Raw genomic sequence first — 21,960 nt, forward strand, 5'->3', positions numbered from 1 at the left:
TTCAAAGCGGCAATTAATTGTTCAAAGTCCACTTATGTTTTTCTGCACGCTAAAGATAAGTTTTTTTCTTTCTACGTGTTATCTTAAGGGTTTTTCCATTGTTTTAGTTTTAGTATAACATACCATTCATATTTTTACTTTTTTTTAATTTAAAGAAGAAACCAATCCGATATTTGACATTTGAGGCTTAATACTATAGAAAAGCACTTTTTCAGTTATAGTGTTTTCAGCTTGTTTATTTTCATATGAAAATACGGCATGCAGTTGAATCAAACAATGGTATAAACATCATTCAATGTAAATTGTTATAATCGTAATTAATAATCGCAGTTACAATTTCAAGGGAATAATCGACAATTATGATTTTTGTCATAATCATGCAGCCCTACTGTAATTTTTAATATTTGGCATGTTTGTTAGCTGCTGCGTGTCCCTGTGTGTGTAATATAGGGGCATATTACTAATGCGCTTTTTAAATAACGAAAAATACTGCGCCGTAGGCTTTAGACCGGGTTTTAGTTAGTCAATGGTGCAGTCTATTTCAGTTGCCTCAAAATAGCAACGTGCCATCAATGCGCCTGAACACACCTTGTTTTTAGACCAGCAAGGCCATGAGCGCACAAATGCATTTGCTATTTAAATAATGTGGTGCAGGATGTGAAAATGATAACTGCGATGGGCTAAAACTAGCAGAAAACACTTGCGTTGCGACTGACCGGGTGTATGATAGGGCTCTATCATTTTACAAAGACCAGAGTCAGTTTGATGTCAGAGTTTGGTTTAGTTTAGCTGGTGTGAAGTTTTTTTTTTTGGCACTATTTAAAATTAATAGTGCTTCCCAAACCTGATCCCATTTAGAGTGTCTCTATATCTCACATAACCACTGTAGATCACAGGAGCATCTACTGATAATGAGCTGAATCAAGTGTGTTTGATCAGGGAGTTGAAAACATTTACTGTTGCACTGTGCATTCCTCACACGTTCATGATTTCCATGATGCTTCAGCATCTTTTGAATGGTTGACCTCGTGGAACTTGAAGACTTTGCCATTAGACGTTTCTCATAGTCCATAATCAAACTGTCTTCAAACAACACAGTGGTTATAAACATAAAATAATGCAGCGTTCCAGACAACCCGTAACCCGTGTTTTTCCAACCTTCTACCCGTGAAACTGCACTGGAACGGCAGTCAAACCCGTGACTTCCCACTCGTGAACTCGTACTAGATCAATGTACTCCCAGTTCCGAGCTCTGACGTCACATAGCCCGCGAAACAACAATGGCAGCCCCTACGGATAATATTGCCTACGGATGTGGTGTTTATGCAAGTGGTACACGGTGAGAAATAGACTTTAGGATAATATAACATTGCAATAAAATTAATAATCAATTCCTTGCGCTCAGGAAGTTTGGCGTGACTTGCCTGGAACGCTACAAAGTCGTGAGTCGTGGTTTGAAGTCATGACTTATGGGCTCAAAAACCTGCCTGGAACGCAGCATAAGATCCAACCTTTATCGCATTATCCCTCAGGCCTTCTAGCTCCATGACCATGTAAATGTTAATCACATCAGTCCACAGCAAGAGGTACAACAACATATCCTCTGGGACAGAAGACATATCACATTATCAGAGGGCCTTCAGAGGCACAGCTGAGCACATCACAGCAACTACAAATGTCCAATAAATATTTAATTTACTACTAGATGCCAAGATCAACAAACGCGAAGAGATTCCTCTCCATTCAGATTACATGAAACAAGTGTATGAATTTTGATATCAGCAGCCAAACTACCTTAGATATATAATCTGACACAATTATTGTTATCACTGTATAAACTAATATGGGATCTATGTGGTCAATCAGTCATTTGGTTTTGGTAGTAGTAGTAACAATAACTGTAATAGTAACCAGGATCATTTTGGCATGCTTTTATAGTGGAATTATCAAATTTAATGCAACATTTTTATTAAAAATGATTATCAGCATAATATGTTCAGATTAATTAGACATTTAATTGGAGAATTCACATGAATTTCAGAATGTGATGGGATTAATAACCTCAAAATAGCTAAATATTGAATGATGAATCAGTCTGGATGACATATCAGTATATCACTAGTTCTAACGTATCTCATAAGGTCTGACCAACCAGACACTGTCATTCGCTGAACATGGTAATTATGAAAAAAAAAATCACCTGCTTATCCATTATGCTCACATGTAGATCATGTGTAGACTTGCCTTGCCTTCCACTTTTAAATCTCTTGAGAGCAGACAAACACACACAGGGCAGGCTGGAGTATTTAAGCTGGTAGGTGGCAGGCAGAGCGCCTGTGGTACAATTCTAGCAGATTCCACACAGTTTTAAGTAACGCTGACACCACAAGCCTCAGAATTTCAGTGCATCCTCAAGTGTGATCTCACCACTGGCAAGAGGAACCCTTATGTAACCCAAGACGCCAATGTGTTTATCTAGAAAGACATGAACTTCAATTATCTGTGTTGTTTCTGGGCAAGAACAAATTTCTAGTCCTCCACCATGGACCACTAACATTACAGAGGTTGCTGGAGAAAAAGCTAAGTATTTTACAATGTGGATGCAATGCAGCAAGTCAAAAAGACCCACAGAATCCATATGAGCCATGAACCATGATCTTAGAGTTTGAGGTGACAGGGAGTTTGCTCATGGGATATTTACTGAAAATCATGCAATTTTTTGGTAGATTAGCACAACTGTTGTCTCCATCAAAATCGATTGAGCATTTTCCTTATGTACAAAGAGATGACTGACAATGTGGGATTTGTCTACTATTAAATATGTGAAAATCTCTTCCATTACCAGTTATGCAATATGAAAATACATGTTTGTCTTTCCCTCACAAAATTATTGTATGGTTTCAAATTAAATTAATTATTAACTAAGCTTTGAAATCATATTAGGTCAGAAGGCATTTTCTGTTGAGTCCTCAAAAATGATCATGTGAAGCATCGTGATGATCTCCACCTCATTCAAGTGTGAATAAACATAATCATGTCATACACTATATAAATATTCAGTATTCAACTGCTGAAAAACTGCTTTTTCTATACATAAAAATAGATTAATACACTTTATAAGAATATAATTAATTGACACTGACTAATCCTATATTCTCAACATCATTCAGGTTTAGACTATATTTCTAAATCTCTGCTTTAATTAAGAATGAGACTTTTCCCTTTCTCAGCCTAAGCAGATGCCAATAGTCTCAGGGGTAAAAAGAGAAACACGAGACATAAACAGAAGACAAAAAAAATAAAAAAAATTGAACTGTCTTCTCAACAGCTCACTGGAAATTTGACATGAAGGTGTCAGAACAACATGTGTGAACCTGTACAAATATGTCTTTTTTAGTTCTTAGTCAAAACAATTCAGTGCATTTTGGTGTCTAGTGGTTTTATATAACAGTTATAAGTGCTATTTACAATGTATGGTGCTTGCAGTGGACTGAATATGTTTCACAAGTAAGTTAACAAGGCAACTGGGGAATATTCAAGTTCTATCGCTGTTCTCATATCACTTGGCAGTGTGGTCTATGAAAGATATTTAGAGAAAGAAAGAAAGAAATAACTTTCACAATGGAAAAAGTAGAAAAGTAAACAATTCATATTTTGCAGGGGAACAGCTACTGAGATCTGAAGAACTAGACATTGCCTTTTGTTGAACATGTTAATATGAAATCTCAATTATGAAAACTGAAGAAATCACCTGCCTTTCCACTACATTTGTTTTACTGGAAGCAGAAACTACAGGTCTGTTCTGAGGAAGTGCTGATTTCATGCTGGCCTGTCGATTCAATCTTATTAAGAGGGAATTTTATTTATCTTTTCAAAGAATTCGAAGTCATAAACATTTTCTGCAATGAAGTATTAAAGTCTACATTACAAAACAATCATAAACCTATGGCCTTGGCTTGGGCATATTTAAAGGTGCCTATGTTTATGCTTCTATGGTAAGGCATCCTTGTTATTATCTACCCACATTATGCAACTGACTGTGGAAAAACATTACTTCAACATGCTAATGAAGCCATGTCTTTCCATAAGGGCTGAAGGTCTATCGGAACATAAAAGTGCATGTGCATGCAGTATTATGACTTTTGCTACTGTGGTCTCCTTGTGGGACAGCAGAAGTGCGAATTTTGCATGACTCTTCCCTACACCAGATTCATGTGACATTTCAAGACCTGTCTGTGAGTTCCCGCAGAAACCTAAGGTCATATTCAAATGCATTCTCGCCCATCTCAGTACCTACCACTGAACCAGTGTCCTGTATAATCTCTGACCACCGAGAGTTCACTGATCCCACTGGGCGCTGATGGAGCCAGAGATGAAACCGCAATGCAGAGACCTCAGGCAAGCTCTGACTTCATCTGATGGAAATGGCTTCAGTGCAGTTTTTGCAGAGCCCTGACTACACATCTGTGGTGAAAAAACCCCCCCTCAAAACTCAAAGCTTAACCAGTGGTGATATCTTCCACCGGATTCACGATTTTCCCAATTAGTGTGGGTTACGTAACACCCTCATCCCTAGTATTCAGAACAGCAGGGACAGTGTCCCTGGTGTAAGGACAGTTTCTGGGAAAAGACATCTGACATGTGCTGCAGTGTTGTTTTCAGGCTTGTTTCTAGCAAGAAATGTACTTTCGTTTGAAAGACAACTGTTGTTCTATTCATTGGTGAATGAGGGATTGATGGCGTTTTTTTAAAACGAGCCTTAACCTCTTTTGAAGTTAAAAAATAGCAAAGTGACAATACCACAGGAGAGGATAGTGCACATTCCAAAAACACAAAAAAATGGTATCCTAGCAACAGGAGACTGATGCTGGAGGGTTTCGCTTTATTCCAGTAATGCATCTAGAGCTTAATCTGCTCAGATCTTTCTCTGGTTTGTAAGCTACTTGACTAAAGCTGTTTGAAAAAACAGACTTCTGATTACTTGATTGCAATTTTTTTTGTACTTTACCCTATTTTGCACACATATATATTAGATATATAATAAAAGTAAACTTTTTTGTTGTTTTTACTTTACATTTTATTCAAAGCATTAATTAAATGTACAGTTGGTACAATATTTCAATTGTCTTATTTAAAATTAACAGCAATATCTTAAGTTAAAATCTCAAAATATAAGAGAAAGCATAGGCCTATATCTTTGGTCCTCTGACTGGTCGTTCGCCATTTCTTATAAGTTAAAATTTTTTTCTTCACCTTTTTGTCTTCACTAGTTAATTTTAAATGCTTATGCAAAGTGATTTTACTAGCACAAAATATTTTGTGTTGTGTCACAGTTAAGTTTAGGTAAAAAGGTTTACACAAAAAAATAATAAACTAAAATAAAACAAAAAATCCTGCAATAGTAGAGGGTTAAAATATTTGATACAAGTATTACATATAAATTGTCCAAGTTAATCAAAAACAGAACAAACAAACCCTAGAAAATAAAGATGAGGATTCACCTCATGTGAACTGAAAATAGTATCATAGTACCATTTTTTCAGAGATTTAACTGAACCTTACTTCAGAAAGTACAGAATCAACTTCATGAGTTAATAGCTGATAATAAACAGCTTCATCTAATCTGATATGGATGTTCCTTGCAAGACAAAAAAGGCTAGATTTATATATCTTCTCTTTAATTTATAAAGGTCTGTCTCACAACTCCTTAAGTGTGGAATGCTCCTGGAATGTTGCTGCATGGCTAAAAACCTAAGACCACACAAGACCAGAAGCAAACAGTGTAAAGCCCAAAACACACTGCATGATTTTAGTAATCCTAGAAGTACACTGCATGTCATATTGTGTGAAATGGATCTAAGAAACTTGGGTACGATGTGTGTATGATGATGACACCTATTGACTCGTATGCTATGACGCACGTTACTATAAAAGAATACAACGTCATCAGCAAGCAACAAATAGCGCAGGATAAATCACACTTTATCAGTTGTATTTTTTATGTGTGCTGGAAAAAGTGGAAAGTGCGAAAGAGGAAGGGATAAGAGCTTGGAGTAAGCAGTTTTATGTTTTAGTGCCACATCACGTTGATTTCATGTCACATTTTTATTTTTTTGGTCAGTAAAAGTGAACCGTACCAGCGAACACACTGTGCGATGATCATGCTGTCTCGTAGGCTATCTTTGGTTGAAGAATGTGAAATCGGCCGTCTTTGAACCTCTCTCAATTTACGACAGGAGCCGCGATCACAGAAATTGTCACGGTCGTTTCACGATGCCAATCTTTCATCGGGGACAGCTGGAAATCGTGCAGTGTGTTTAGGGCTTAAGATAGCTTAAGAACATTATCATTCAGAGATGCTGTTCTTTCATGAATACACTTTGTAAAACCACTTGGCTTTTAGATAAGCTCTTCAGACTGCTGGAGACTGAATTCAGGATAAACCACAGCAAGACAGTGGTCAAGAAAATGTGATGACAAGCAATTTATATATTTTCCAAACTACAAACAGTGGCTTGGCCTGTTTCTAAGCAGGATGCTTAAGCATTAAGGTAAGATAATATTTTATGGAAGAAACCCTAAAAAACCATTTGCGTCATGGCCGAATTGCAAGGTGGGCATTAATTTTCTACAATTCAGAAGTTCCACAACTCTGCAGGAAGCGCTGCAGATTTCCAGATCCCATGATTTGCTAAAATAAGACCACTGTTGAAATGGTGATGACACACTCCTCCAATCCTGTCTTCACATGAGGACTGAGACGCCAACAGGGTTAGAGTCCCATCCTTATGGTGTGAAAGAAAAGCTATAACCTCCATCAGGAGTAAAAGTCTACAGGGCAGGCATTTTAACCCAGCTCGGAAGGTTTTCCTTTTGAATGCAGAAATGTCAAGTGCATTCATGCTTCGAGATGGTCCACTTCTTTAAAGCAATGAAAAGGCAGTCCCCAATTATTTAAAAAACAAGAGGAAATATTAAGATCTGTTTTGGGGACTTAAGGTATGGAGGCCCCAATGCAGGGGTGTCCAGTCCTGCACCTGGAGGGCTGGTGTCCTGCAGAGTTCAGCTCCAACCCCAATTAAACACACCTGAACCAGCTAATCAAGGTCTAACTAGGCATTCTAGAAACTTCCAGGCAGGCGTGCTGAAGCAAGTTGGAGCTAAACTCTGCTGGACACCCATCCTCCAGGACCGAGTTTGGACACCCCTGCCCTAAGGGGACATGTACTGCATGAAAATGGTGATGGAAAAATAAAAGATATAAGATAACACTTTCACATTCTCTCGCAAAAACACTGCATTTGTGTGTGTCCACTTGCAAAAGCAATGAAATATAGTTTTCCCCTCCTACCTCATCTTATTTCCATCACAAATGTTTTACAAGCAAACACAAACTTTCTCAGGAGAATGCAAACGTTTTGCAAGAGAATACAAAAGCATTCAAGTTATTCTTCCAATCTCATTTTTATTATCTCCATATTTACATGATAAACATTGTGTAGGGATTACATTATGTACGTGGGACTAATGAATGAATTCAAAAGCAGGATACTTGTGACCGATTTCATGAATCCCGAAAAGAACTTAAAGAGGGTGAGTTAATGAAGACAAAGTTTTTCATTGAGGAAATAATACAGATGTTAGGAAAAAAGGACCAAGCAATTACACACCACAATTTGGACAAAGTCATCAGAATAACATATGGGACACTGGGACGAAATGTCAAAGGTGAAAGATTGAGACACATTGTGTGAATTTGTTTAGAGAATACCCTCTCCTGGCAGATTGCAGAAACGGCTGACGCTCACAGGAAAATCTCCCTCCAAATTGGCCTGTGATGACATTGGGGACACTTTAGTTAAGTTTTGTCTGACACAATATGAAGGTCAAAGTTTGCATCAACAGAACAGGATTGCTGATTGTGTTCTTTGGAGCAGCTAGTACCCTGCCAATGTGCCACCTGGTGGCTTCATTAACAACTTTATTACACAGTATTTCATTAGACGGCAATAAATATACAGATAATCAATGCATTCCCACCTGGACAAAGCCTAGATTAATGCTGAAAATGGCTCTACAAGCTCCAGTCACAAACACTGCTTGTGGAGGTGGCAAAAAATATGGATAATATGCAAAACTATTTTCACAATCCATAAGCGGTGAGTAGCCTGAATTATAAGACTGGTTTTGGGTTTACCTGACCTCCAATTAGACACGTTTCTTTAGGGACAGTTACTGAAGAAGAAGACTTGTTCTTGTGTTCAAAAACAACTTGAATGGAACAGAACTCAGGGGTCCTGAAATCCTGAGATTTTTTAAAGCTTAACTATTTTAAACATTTCAGGGGTTGCTCTATCCACAAATTAAAATAGTCTCATAATTTACTCACTCTCATGCTGTCCCAGACATGTGTGACTTATTCTTTCACACTTTTCCACAAAGACTTTTAGAAAAATGCTCCATCTATGTGAGTCCATATAATGCAGGTGGATGGGTCCCTCAAAGTTGATGCTTCAAAAACCATGCAAAACAAACACAATGAAATCCATACAACTCCAGCTCATTTTTGTTGAGTTAGTCATTGTTAAGGACATTGAACACTGAATCCGAAATTTTTGTCCAAAATTTTTCACACGTTGACAAAAATAAATACAACCTCACGTTGTGTCAATCACCACAACACAACTCAAACTAAAGTTCGTCACTAAAAAAAAAAAATTGGATCGGTTTCGATTTTCTGCGTTTTTGCATCCGTAGCAAGCATTTGGATAGGAAAGGATGACGAATATGAAAAAATGCATATGAAAAACTCAGTGTGCAAGAACCTTTAAAACCAGAGAAGGTTTAAGGTTTTTGTTTTAGTCTTAGAAACTGAAAGGTGTAAAGTGCATCAGATTTCTTGTAAAACGTGAAACCAAGATCACAAATTGAAAGTTGAAAGTTTCCAAAGACCCATACACAGTGTTACCAGTAGGGATGTCACGAGATCCAATACTACGGTACCAAGTTGGTATAAAAATTATTAAATCCTGCCGGTATTTGTTTTTCTTCAGTAATGCAAGTACCGATGGTAGCGACTAGTGAGGCTGCAATTCTTCTGGAACCGACGGGGGCAGGCAGAGCATATGCCTGGAAGTGTTTCAGTCAGTCCTCAAAGAGTAAAGAAGAAGAAAAAATGGCTACAAGCACACAAAAGAACTACACATGGAAGATGGCAAATATGAATATGATTGTCTGAGATTTAAATGAGAGCGCGCAGCTCTGAAAGCACGAGCTCTGTGCATGATCATGCACACACAAAGTTACTTTCAGCTTATAGCATGTTCATTCTGTCCACAGATTATCATTATTTGCATTGTTGGCTAATATTACTGGTTGAAATAATTGTTTATGTTGATGGTTTTAAAAAATATTTTCAGCCTGCCAGTATGTCAATGAATTTAAACTAATGCTTGCATTCAGATTATAGGTGTGTGTGCGTGCGCGAGTGTGTGAGTATGTGTATTATTTTGAAGGCCTAGTGGCACTAATGTTGTGTTTTTGTAATGTTAAATACTGTAAAGGAGTTAATGTTTAAGGCCTATTGTTATTTTTTCTCATGGTATTGACTTGGTATCGAGTATTGTGTACCTTTAGTGGTATCGTTACCGACTACTAGATTTTTGGGATTGTGACATTAACAGTTACCAGTAATACCCATTTTTGTTGCAAGTTTATACCGATGTGAAAATTTTCTCATCATGACATCCCTACTCCAGCTGATAAATCAATGTCTTGTGAAGAGAAATATGTGTGAGAACAGCACAGATATTTTAAACTTTTTAAACTATAAATCATCACTTTCAACTGTCAGACCCAGGTTTTTGAAGCATCAACTTTGGGGGACCATACACTTTATTACATTCACTTACTGCATTATATGAACTCACAGAGATGATAACAGAGATTATTTTTCAAATCTTTGTTTGTGTTCATCTGAGGAAAGAAAATACATTTGGGAAACAGGGTGAGCAAATGACAATTTTTTTTTCCATGTACTATGTCAACGGTTTAATAGCTGAAGCACAGCATGCCGTCAGTGCAACAGCTAATAAAAAAGCTTAATAAAACCACTTCTGTTAATTTTTTTTATAAACCTACAAATAAAATCCGAAAACTCAGCGCTCAGTGTTGCCAACTCAAGGACTGGTCTCAACTCAAGCTAACGAGTTTCACGAAGAACATTTACAGACATACTACTTTACTATTGACTAAGAGAGCAGACCAATGGTTATTCAAACTATGCGCTTATCTCATCTCAATTTGTATTATCTCACGTAGAGTTCAGTGTATGAGTCTTACTCATGTCCCTTTATTCAGGATGTTGAGAAAGGACTCACTATTGTTTAATAAGGAATGTGGGATTTCGTGACAGACGGCCTTTCTGTCTGACTAAAGCCAGCTGAGAGAGTTTCTGTGCGCCATCTCATGCCTGCTCTCCTGGGCCAAACAACCAAGACAGACAAGACCTGACACTGTTGCCAAGCCACACATAAAGTGTAGAATATGGTCTCTTGTTGCATTTTCTTTGCCCTTTAAATCAGCCATGGATTCATTAATGTCCTACGTGCTCTGACAGCACACATAGGAAGTTTTGCTTAAGAATACCCATGTTGTGATTCATTCGTCTTGTGCATACCAGAAAAACAAGTTTTAAAAGAGCAACACTTCCTACGCTGGTCAGCAGAGTGGCACACCCTTTAAACTTGTTGAATATATTAAAGAAAAGAAACAAGCCTGACTAAGGAACTCTGTCAATTTATATGGTAATGCAATATTTGAACTCATGAAATATTTAAGGGGTGTTCAATCTTGTTCCTGGTGGGCCACATTCTTGCAAAATTTAGGTCCAACACACCTGGCTGGAAGTTTCTAGTGATCCTGAAGACCTTGATTAGCTCGATCAAGTGTGTTTATTTAATTACAGTTAAATCTAAAATCTGCAGTAACATGGCCTTCCAGGAACAGGATTGGATACCCCTGCTTTAAAAATAATAGAAAAGAATAAAAAGATGAAAATCATCTGGTCAACGAATCAAAGTTTAGAATCGGAAATTCCATGAATGTTTTACAGCGTCATCACACTCAGATGCATTCTGTGGGCTTGGCAAATGATTGAGTTGTAAAGGCTGGCTGAGCAAGTTTAACAGGTTCACTTTGACCCTCATTGGGTCACTGCCCTCATTCTCAACCACTTGACATAAGATGAAACATCCCTCATGAGGTATCTCAGGAACAAACGACCACAGACAGTAAAAAACAGACAGACAAAAAGAGATTCTTTCATGAAAATAACTATGCAGACTTTAAAATTTCAATTACTCTTTTGCACTTTTTAAAAACTGCATCTTTATAATCTGCATCCTTAAGATCAGCCATTACTGGCATATGCTTCAAACAGTCTCAGAACAGATGGACTCCCACTGGTCAGATAATACCCCCTCTGTGCACCCATCCCATTGACATTTTCTACCTTTGATCTGTCTTTGTTTCATGCTCAAATTAAAATATATGGGTATAAAGCACCCATAGTTTCCCCTTTACTGCTAATAACAGTAGGTGCTGTGTTTTCATTGAATTAATATGACCTAAAACAGATAATTGACAATAACAGTGAATTAATAAGACAACAACCCAAAATAACCAAGTATGTGTATAAAATTAGGAACAATAAAACATTAATAATAAATTTAGCTGCAAGCAGCAATTCCCGGGGTTCAAGCATTTTAAGGCCCTGTTTACACTAGTGTGTTTTCGTTTTAAAACACATAACTTTTGCTACGGTTACGCCTATTGTTTAAACTACTCCGGTGTTTTCAACCCTCGAAGAGGCTTTTGAAAATGCTATAGACCCCGTCTTAGTTTGAAAACTCAGGGGTTGCGTTTCGGTGTAAATGGACCAAAATGGAGACTGTTGAAAATGATGGCGTGGCTGCCCACATTCGCTCTGCGTATCCTTGATGACCCTTTAAACAATAACATCATGCGCATTGTTGTACCCATAGATGTATAGGTAGATTCCCCATTCGATCTCTCCAAGCATGTAGACACGTCCACGATCTAAATAATAGGGAATCTACCTATTCAAATCTGTGGCTGTACTTGCATGAATGGTCACGTGACATGCGTTTTAGTTTGTGTAGTGTAAACGGAGATTGTTTCTGAAATGCAGCGGAAACGCCAGTGTAGACGAGAATCGTTTTCATTCTAAAATGCCATTTTAAAATAAACACACACTAGTGTAAATGGGGCTTAAGTACCTTGAGCAATTCTAGATATTTTGAGATGATATTATCAAAAAAGGCTGAAAAATCATAAATAAAATTTTTAAGATTTATCACTTTTGAAATAATAGTGATTACTGTAGTTACAACCATTTTCATGCTTTTTTCTGTTATAGCGCCACCAAGAGGTCAAACTCCCCAATGTTTGTAATTTGGCCAAAGATTGAGCTCAATCATATGTATTCTGAGTTTGGCGAAAATATCTCATTCCATTCAAGAATTACAGACATTTTAGTAAAAGTGGCCCCGCCTACTTCAAACGTTTTGGCATCCAGTTGCAAGCATGAATCACTAATCAAAATACTTTTGATAAATTTTTGTCATGAGGGTCTCTAGATGATGCATGTCAAATTTCGAGGTAATCGGAGTTTAAAAAAGTAGATTTTTCGGAAAATCCAGAATGGATTCCAAAGATATAATACAATTGCGTCTATGACAAATGGTTTATGAGCTATTGCCAAAAATGTCTGAAATTTTTGTTTTTAGCGCTGTAGTGCCCCATGGGCCGATCAGCACTATGTGCTTGAACCCCTAATAACTACTACTATTAAATTAATAATTCAATTAAATTAAGTTAATGAACAGAAATTAGGGAAAGAGCAACAGAAATTCTAATAACTGTGACATTTTGATGTAAACACTAGCTAACATGGTAAAATTTTAGGCATTTTAGGTGAGTTTAGTCATATGGAATTCACAACTGTTGAACACAAACATAAATAACTCAACATTGTCACAATTCCTTTCTTAAAACATGTTCCCTTGTGGTCCAAACTGAATAATTCCTATATATATTATATAGAATATAATAAAATATAACTCCTACAACTGATTTGTCAAGTACATAAACTGCTTTGGTATTTGTAGTTCTTATTAGCAAAGTATGTTTTTTTTAACCAAACAATGTTTTCAAAAATTCATATTTGTTCTATTTTATTTGTCCCTGCACACCGCAAACTGCAATTGTAAAAACTATTTCAAAATTCCAAAGGGAACCTGTGGTTTCAAAATGCCAATTCTCATCTGCATTTTGGAATTAAAAACAGAGCGCTCTATTATTTGGAAAAAGACAAAAGTGCATGATGATCAACAGGACACTTGTTGGAAAGTGCTTCACAGGATCTTGTTTACTTTCAAAATCTGAATTACAGTCAAAATGAAGATCATTTCCAATATGTAGCTCACAGAAACCAGTGTTAGAATATGCTAAATTAGATTTACATTTAGTCATTTTGCAGACGCTTTTATCTAAAGCAACTTACAATTGGGGGCACAATGTAATCTCAATCTCAATTTTATTTATATAGCGCATTTACAACAGCCTCCAGGCTGACCAAAGTGCTTTACAGAAGAGCAAGAATATTACACATACATGAAAAATAGACCAGACAAAAATTTAAAACCACCCATTTCAAAATTTAGCATATCACCGTAGACAGTACACTGAGGAAAATAAAAAAGTTTTTAGCAAGGACTTAAAAATAGACAAAGAAGGGGCCAGTCTGATCTCTAAAGGTATTCCAGAGTCGTGGCCCAGCCACCGCAAATGCACGCTCCCCTCTACGCTTTAGCCTAACGCGAGGGACCACCAACAGAGCCTGGTCACAGGATCGTAGGCTTCTAGATGGAGTATACGGATGAAGAAGTTCGGATAAATAGACAGGAGCTTTGTTATGAAGGGATTTATAAATGAAGAGGAGAATTTTAAATGTAGCACTACTTCCTGTCTGTGTAAAGGCTTCAACTCCATAGAGTTGTGAGCAGTTGTGCAACACAGCTTGGGATCGAACATTGCCATGAAATATGAACCTGTCTCTGATGATTACCGCAGCACCATCTGTGCATTGGGACGGCCAACGGCTCGACTGATTGATGAGATCCCTTAAGGAGGAAAGAGAGCAGGGGACCTCATACACACACACACACTCTCCCCAACCCATCTACTCTCTGTTTGCCTTACAACTAGCCTATGTCTCCAGCAAAAACCTCCACAGGTCCCACTTCACTCACTTATCACCTTCCTATACGGCTGTTAGCAGGTCTGAGGAATCAAGATACACACTCCGAACATCTATGTGCTCAACTTGAACCATCTTATGTCAAATGACACTGCACCACATATTGAATCCAGGCCACACACATTGACCCCAGGGGATTTAACCATGATAAAATTCATTTCATTGATCGGACAAGCTCAAAGTAGACCACCATGCTGTGCACAAGAGTTTTTCAGAGTTGAAATCTGATCAAACCTGCAAAATGCTGTACCTTGATTTAATTATTGCATTAATGAATTATTAATTATTACTTATTTATTTAGCACTCTGTCATTTTTTGGGTTGGGTTAAGATTATTGGATCATGTTTTACAAGAAAATATAATTGCACATTTAATTCAGTGTGCTAGTGTTAGTTGAATGAAAACTGTTTCTACATCAAATTTTGTATTAATATGAGCATAAGTTACAAATTAGCCTAGCTGCAACGTAAAGGAGTAACATTACAGTTTATGCACATATAACTATATATACTAAACAGTTTTGTGTTGCACCATTAAACTTGACTGATAAAACAGTAGACTGAATGAACTGCATTAATAAGCTCATGTTTTATATGCGAGGCAAAATATCTTAGAATCAACCGGCTCATTCTAACACGTCCCCACTTGTCTACGTCACGATGTGGGAAGATTTGCATAATGCCACCCAAATGATCACGCAAAAACTTTTATTCTCCCTGTTGCCACCACCACGTTGTGGAGACGCTGTGTGATTCATTGTGAAAGTGAAACTACTTTGTTTGGCCTTTCAAAAGAGGACACAACTAGAAATCAGTGGTTAAGTTGTATTTACAACACTGTTCCAGAACAGTTCAACCCAAATATTTAGATGTGTGCAGCACATTTCACGGAAGATGAGGACTGTTTCCTGTGAGAGCAGCAAGTTTTGAGCAGTGTAGAGTAGCACTTGTTGTCGTTCTTCTGATCACAAATGCAGACATGGTTTTATGTTTATGCAGTGCAATACGCAATGCGTAAAAAGACATATATAAGTCATTATAATCAGTAATTATGTCCCCACTGGATGCAACAAATGCCTCGTTTGTAATGGGGTTTTATTGGTTTTCTCTTGTTGTGCTGGGACACGCATCACAGTATGTTAAGGGGCGTAACATTTCCGTCACATGCTTGAGGCATTCAGCAGGCCACAACGCACTAGATAGCTGCCCAATCAGAACACACCTCTCTTTCCAGAACGATAAGCTTTGTAAAAATCAGAAAGGCGGGGCATAGAGGAGCAACAGTAATTACATTATGTGGAAAATAATGTGTTTTTTTAAACTTAAACCGCATAAACACATTGCATTACACCAAATACACCAAATAATGTTCTTTTTAGCAACATCATATGACCCCTTTAATAGGATAAATTTAAATTCACAACTTCTACTCACTAATATGAAGGCTGTAATTGGATCGTTGAAACTAAAAGTCATATTATACAACTAGACATTGTGGACAGCTTATAACCTAATAGATGTGTGCTGTCTTAAGAGCAACAGAATAAATAATAGAAAGTATAAATACCTTTCAATTTAAACAAGGCATTTATTATTATTATTATCAATAATAACAATTATATTAATAATAGTTGTCATTGTGTGTTTTTTTTTTTTTTTTTTTTTGAGGAATCTGCTTAATTTTCAAAATGCAAAAAAATCAAAATAGTCCCAACAATATCAATCAATAAATAAATGAATACAAATATAATAAGGCAAAATATAAATTTTATAAACATATAATATAATAATATAATTTTGGGGTGAAATGTGACTTAGTCTTCATAAGTCTAAGACAGCAGGCGTGAGACCTAAAAATTATACACTGTCAAACAATCACTTTAAACACTGTTAGGTCACTCTGTACTTACAAACCATTGCCAATTGCCATAAATATTAAAAGCAACTGCGCAGACAAAAGCTAGTAAACCCATCATGAAGCATCTTCACTTGTCGCTTCAGAACTGAGAGTCAGGAGACAGGACAGCCTGTATTCAGCACAATACTACTGTCCTTTCATCTGAAATCCTAGTGCTGCTAAAGTGCAGCTAAAGCCAGGCTTAACATGCCATTTCATTACAGTTATCAAACAGTCAGCTCATCTGGGTTTTTAGGGCTTGAATAGCATGATTGCATTGATTTCTTTTTGTGAGCACTCTTACGGCACGAGAAAACAAAGACCATCAGCAAATCCAAAATCCATACACACTATTTACTTGTAAGAGCAATTAACACGGGACCTTCTCTCAAGGCCTCACTCACATGCGATATTGTTGTTTTATTGATCTGATGAGATTTAGGTAATTAGCACTGGGGTAATTAGCTACATCTTCAGTAATATTGTAAGACCTAAACTCTTACGTTTACTGTTCCCTGTTAAGTATATACAATTAGTATAATCATTTATATTTGTTCACAGTTTACCCAAGCTGCTTTGCAAGTATGCTCTTCTAGTTTCATATCATGTACAGACCTTAAAACGAAAGCATCAGAAAATTATAATTACCCTTATAATTTTAGTATTAGTTAAACAGCTGTTTGAAAATAATTCTTCCATTTCGCTGTTGCAAGTGTTCTTTTCACAGGAGCATTTTAAAACTGCTTAAACCTCCAATCTCAAACATATTAATGATTAGTAGCATGACAAGTTCAGTTTTCTCTGTTTACATATTTCTAATGAAAACAATAAATAATGTTTCACCTCACAGACATTTAACTCAAATGATCTCTACTTAAGACTAGAATGTGTGGGAATCCTAATGTGGTGAAAGAGTAACTTCATTTACCGGATCGTGAGAACTCCAGGTGTTTAATATGTGGGACATTCTCATTCTAAGTAGAATTTGAATGAATAAAAATAAAAATACATGCCCGTTAGTGAAAGATCAGTATTCAGTATTTTTGGTTTCACCCAAAAAAGAAAATTTATTGTTAATTTACTCACCTTCAGATCATCCAAGATGTAGATGACTTTTCTTTTCATTAGAACAATAAAAAAAATTTTTTAGCTGAAACCATGATCCTTGGTGATTAATAAAATACCATAAAAAAGTCAGCGTCGATGGCAACCATCACTTTAAAAGTCACAAAAGCGTATTAGGCAATATATAATTAATACTTGCAGCTCCTGATGATATATTGAGGTCTTATGAAGCGAAATGATCAGTCTGTGCAAGAAAATGAACATTATTTACAACATTACTGGCTGTAGTAGCCTCCAGTACACAGTCCACAATTCTTTTGAACTGGTTCTTTTTAAGAAATTGGATGAACCAGTTTACCAAATCTGACTGAAGCATCTGAAACGATTCACTTAAATGAATGATGAAATTAAAGTTTTTATGGTTTCTCATGTTATATCTAAAAAGAAGATTTGATTACGACTATTCATTTTATAGGCTTTAGAAATATAAACCAACTACGTTTCAAACTGGTCAATCAGTTATTTGAACCAGTAATTTTATGTTGCCCACTATGGCTTTTTCGACTCTCAAAGTGATGGCAGTCATTGAATGATTATTTTATGTATCATTAAGGACCATTTACTGAAAAAAAGTCACCTACATCTTGAGGGTGTGTAAATTAATTTAGCAAAAGATTTAGGTGAACTATCTCTTTAAATATGTATACCTGATACAAATTAATTACAGTTGAAGTCAAAAGTTTACATGCACCTTGCAGAATCTGCAAAATGTTAATTATTTGACCAAAATTATACAAAATGCATGTTATTGTTAATTTGGTACTGACCTGAATACGATATTTCACATAAAATATGTTAACATACTGTCCACAAGAGAAAACACTGTAATAGTAAAATTTATCAAAATGAATCCGTTCAAAAGTTTACATCCCCTTGTTTCTCTATACTGTGTCTCCAAAATAACCACACAGGTCCCACAAATCTTTGTTTCTTTTGTGATAGTTTTTCATGAGTCCCTTGTTTGTTCTTGAACAGTTAAACTGCCTGCTGTTCTTCAGAAAAATCCTTCAGGTCCCACAAATTCTTTGGTTTTCCAGCATTTTGTGTATTTGTGTACCCTTTCCAACAACGACTGTATGATTTTGAGATCTATCTTCTCACAATGAGGATAACTGAGGGTCTCATATGCAGCTATTTCAGAAGGTTCAAATACTCAATGATGGGGAGAGGGGGGAGGGGAGATTAATTTAACTTATTTTGTCTTCTGGGAAACATGTAAGTATCTTCTGTAGCTTCTGAAGGGCAGTACTAAATGAAAACATATGAAATTAAGGCAAAATGAGAAATTCATTCTGTTCAAAAGTTTTCACCCCCCAGCTCCTAATGCATTTAATGCGTTTTTCCTTTCCTTCTTTTATCTGAAATATCTTATTCAGATCAGTACTAAATAAACAACAGCGTGTATTTTGCATGATCCCTCTTATTTTGGTAAAATAATTAAAATTTTACAGATTCTTCCAGGATGTATGTAAAATTTTGACTTCAGCTGTATATCAGATTTTTAAGAGTGAACTAATATATGAATGGCCTTAAAAGCCACAACTCCAATTTTGATTTCAGTTTTTTTTTTTAAAACAACAATGGTGGCAAAAACAGTCATATACTCACCATTGAGTCCATTGGGAATGCTCCTGTGATGATGCGGAGCGGAGAGATCATCCATTGATCGTCGTACGGTGCCAATCTTGGTTTCTACAGTCTTGTGATTATGATGATGGTCTGGGCTGCCAGCACTTCCACCGCTGGAGGTACTGCTCCCATCGCCAACATCTCTGACAATGCTCGAACCTCCATTCAGGTTGCTCAAACTAGACTGGCTGTCTATAGAGCTCCTAGATCCTGCACCATTCCTATCTTCATCCAACATGAGAATGATCTCCTTTAGTTCTGCATTCTCCCGGAGGACGTTTTCCTGGTTGACTTCCAGCTCCTTGAGTTTCTGCTGATAGGTGCTCACCTCCTTCCACATGGAGCTGGCCGAATACCTCCCAAACCTCTGCCATTCCCGAGACAGCTTCTTACCTTTCTGCCGATCATCATCGAGAAAGCAGCAGAGTTCCCTGAGCTCCTGGTTATCGTCTTGCAGTTTCTGGTTGATCTCCTTTAGATTACGGATCTCATGGAGGTGCACCTGCAGTCTGCGGTTGATGTCCTTCATCATGTTCCCATGTTCTAGCATTAGGTTCATTTTCTCACTGTCAGCCCTTCTCAGTCTCTTGATCAAGTCCTCTTTGCTCCATCTGACCAGTTCATCATCAGAGATCTTACTTAGGTCATCATTAGGACAATGTTTTGCCATCATGATGCTTACAGAGGAACAGTCTCAGGGTTAAATATTCAACAAAGATCTAACATAGCGCTGTGCTCCAATCCCACCAAAAAATGCTATGTAAAAACGCATTAAAAACCAGATTCATAGATTATGTAAATAATTACGGGAATCCTTTTACAATGGAAGACTGTGCATGAACTGATTTGTCTTCCACACAAATTTATTTTCAAACCTTCACTTTTATTAACGCCTCACTTACCGATAACTTCACAATCATGCGTGTATTTAAAAATATGCGTGACATACAAATCCACGAGGATCGTTGTAAATGTTTTTCTCAAGAAAATAATTTCTTCAGACACGCGTGATCTTACAGGTTTCAAGAGCTGTATTTCAAAAAATAACAACCATAACCAGCGCCTTCATTAAAGAAATGCCTGCATTCACGTTCGAATACATCGGAAGCTCCAGAGATCAGATCAGAAGGAGCTCCTCACGCGTGTCAACGCTCAGGCTCTCGGCTTCGGCTCTTCCTTTAGACTGGTGTGAAATGATCCGAGCGGATCTGAGCAGGTTCAGAGATGAGAGGCAAAAGGCAGGATCTGCCCTCTTAAAGACACAGCGGCACATTCCACAAACTGATTTTAATTCTAGTTTTAAAATATGGATTATAATAGACTATATAATAATTTAATTATGATTAAATTATTCATTTAAATTTAATTTAATTATAATTACTTTTCACATTTTTTTAAATGTTACTGTTGAAAGGTTATTTATTTATTTATTTATTTATTTATGCGGTATGTATGTATTTTTAAGCGAAGGCAAAGTATAAACCCTGTTAAGTCTTCAATGCAGTAGGCTACTTTGTTATTACATCACACAATTTAAAGAATTTTTTTTGGTGGGATTGGAGCACAGCGCTATGTTATAATGTAAAGGGAGAGAGGAGTAGATGGGTACCGGAGATATTTTACATTGAAAGAAAAATCCTAGGCCTTTCGCTTATAAGTGAAAAATGGCATTATTTTTTTCACAGGAAACATTAAACATAAAATAAATAAATAAATAAATAAATAAATAAATAAAAAATGTAGGCTATACTTAAATAAAATGCAAGTTAATTTGGATAAAAGTGTCTGTCAAGAGTAGAAATATGGCATTAGCAACATACCTACAAAATAAATAAATAAACATAAAATAACACACACACACACACACATATATATGTGTATATATATATATGTATATATGTATATATATGTATATGTATATATATGTATATATATATATATGTATATATATATGTATATATATATATATATATATATATATATATATATATATATATATATATATATATATGTATATATATATATATATATATATATATATACTCATCACCGCATCAGATCCACTTGGTCAGACCAGATATTTATTTCAGGACATAACCTAGGGGGAGAATTTTTTTTTTTTTTTTAACAAAAAATACAAATTAATTTAAATTATTAAATGAATCAATTCAATTATCAATTAATTATTTAGTATTAACATGTTAAGAGACATGTCTGAGCTCAATCTCATGCTTCTATTTTCTCACAAAATGTGCTTTGTGAAAAATTATACAACAATAATGTATTAAATATTTATTATTAAATGTTGGCAAATTTACTTCTATGAACGAGAATATAGTATGGTTTCAAATCAACAGTCCAGCGTTGTCCTACGTCAGTCCCAGAGAGCCAAAGAGTTTTTCTCCAACCTTGATAAAAACTCACCTGTAGTTTTCTAGTAAACTTACCTTACACCTAACCTTACACCTTGGTCAGCTCGGTCAGGTGTGTTTGATTGGGGTTGGAGTGAACTCTGCAGGACCGCGTTAGCCACTGCACTCCCACGTTTACATTTCAGTGAGACTTTTACATGGCATTTTGAGTAATTGTTAAAATGCATTGAAAACCAGGATTACATTTACATTTAATCATTTAGCATACGCTTTTAACCAAAGAGACTTACAAATGAGGACAATGGATATGCAAGTGCTATAACAAGTCTCAGTTAGCTTAACGCAGTCAACAAGTTTTTTTTTTTAATTAGGCTATATAAAAAAGAAAACAGATAGAATAGAAAAAGAATAGAGCAAGCTCGTGTTAGAGGCCTTTTTTGCTTGTGTTAATTGTATAATAAATAAAAAGGAAACAGATAGAATACAAAAAGTTTAGAAAAGCTAGTGTTAGCTTTTTTTTTAAGAAAGATAAGCAGTAAATGAATAGAGTGCAAGTCTAAAAAGGAAAAGTTTTTTTTTTTTTTTTAAATAGAATT

General features: G+C 36.2%; 1 protein-coding gene across 2 annotated transcripts in view; it reads right to left on the reverse strand.

Annotated features, from left to right (window-relative positions):
• LOC109113288 (coiled-coil domain-containing protein 85C-B) overlaps positions 1-20,221 on the reverse strand; it is a 44,310-nt gene extending 24,089 nt beyond the window's left edge. Inside the window, exon 1 of one of the 2 annotated variants that reach the window (XM_042746852.1) lies at positions 18,972-20,221. In XM_042746852.1, coding sequence (XP_042602786.1) covers positions 18,972-19,665 — 694 coding nt within the window. In that variant the 5' untranslated portion in view covers positions 19,666-20,221. The remainder of the gene's footprint in view (positions 1-18,971) is intronic. The other variant, XM_042746853.1, reaches the window with a different exon arrangement.
• Between the last annotated feature and the right edge of the window lie 1,739 nt (positions 20,222-21,960).

Source organism: Cyprinus carpio, chromosome B20 (genome assembly GCF_018340385.1).
Source record: "Cyprinus carpio isolate SPL01 chromosome B20, ASM1834038v1, whole genome shotgun sequence".
NCBI classification, from domain to species: Eukaryota; Metazoa; Chordata; class Actinopteri; order Cypriniformes; family Cyprinidae; genus Cyprinus; species Cyprinus carpio.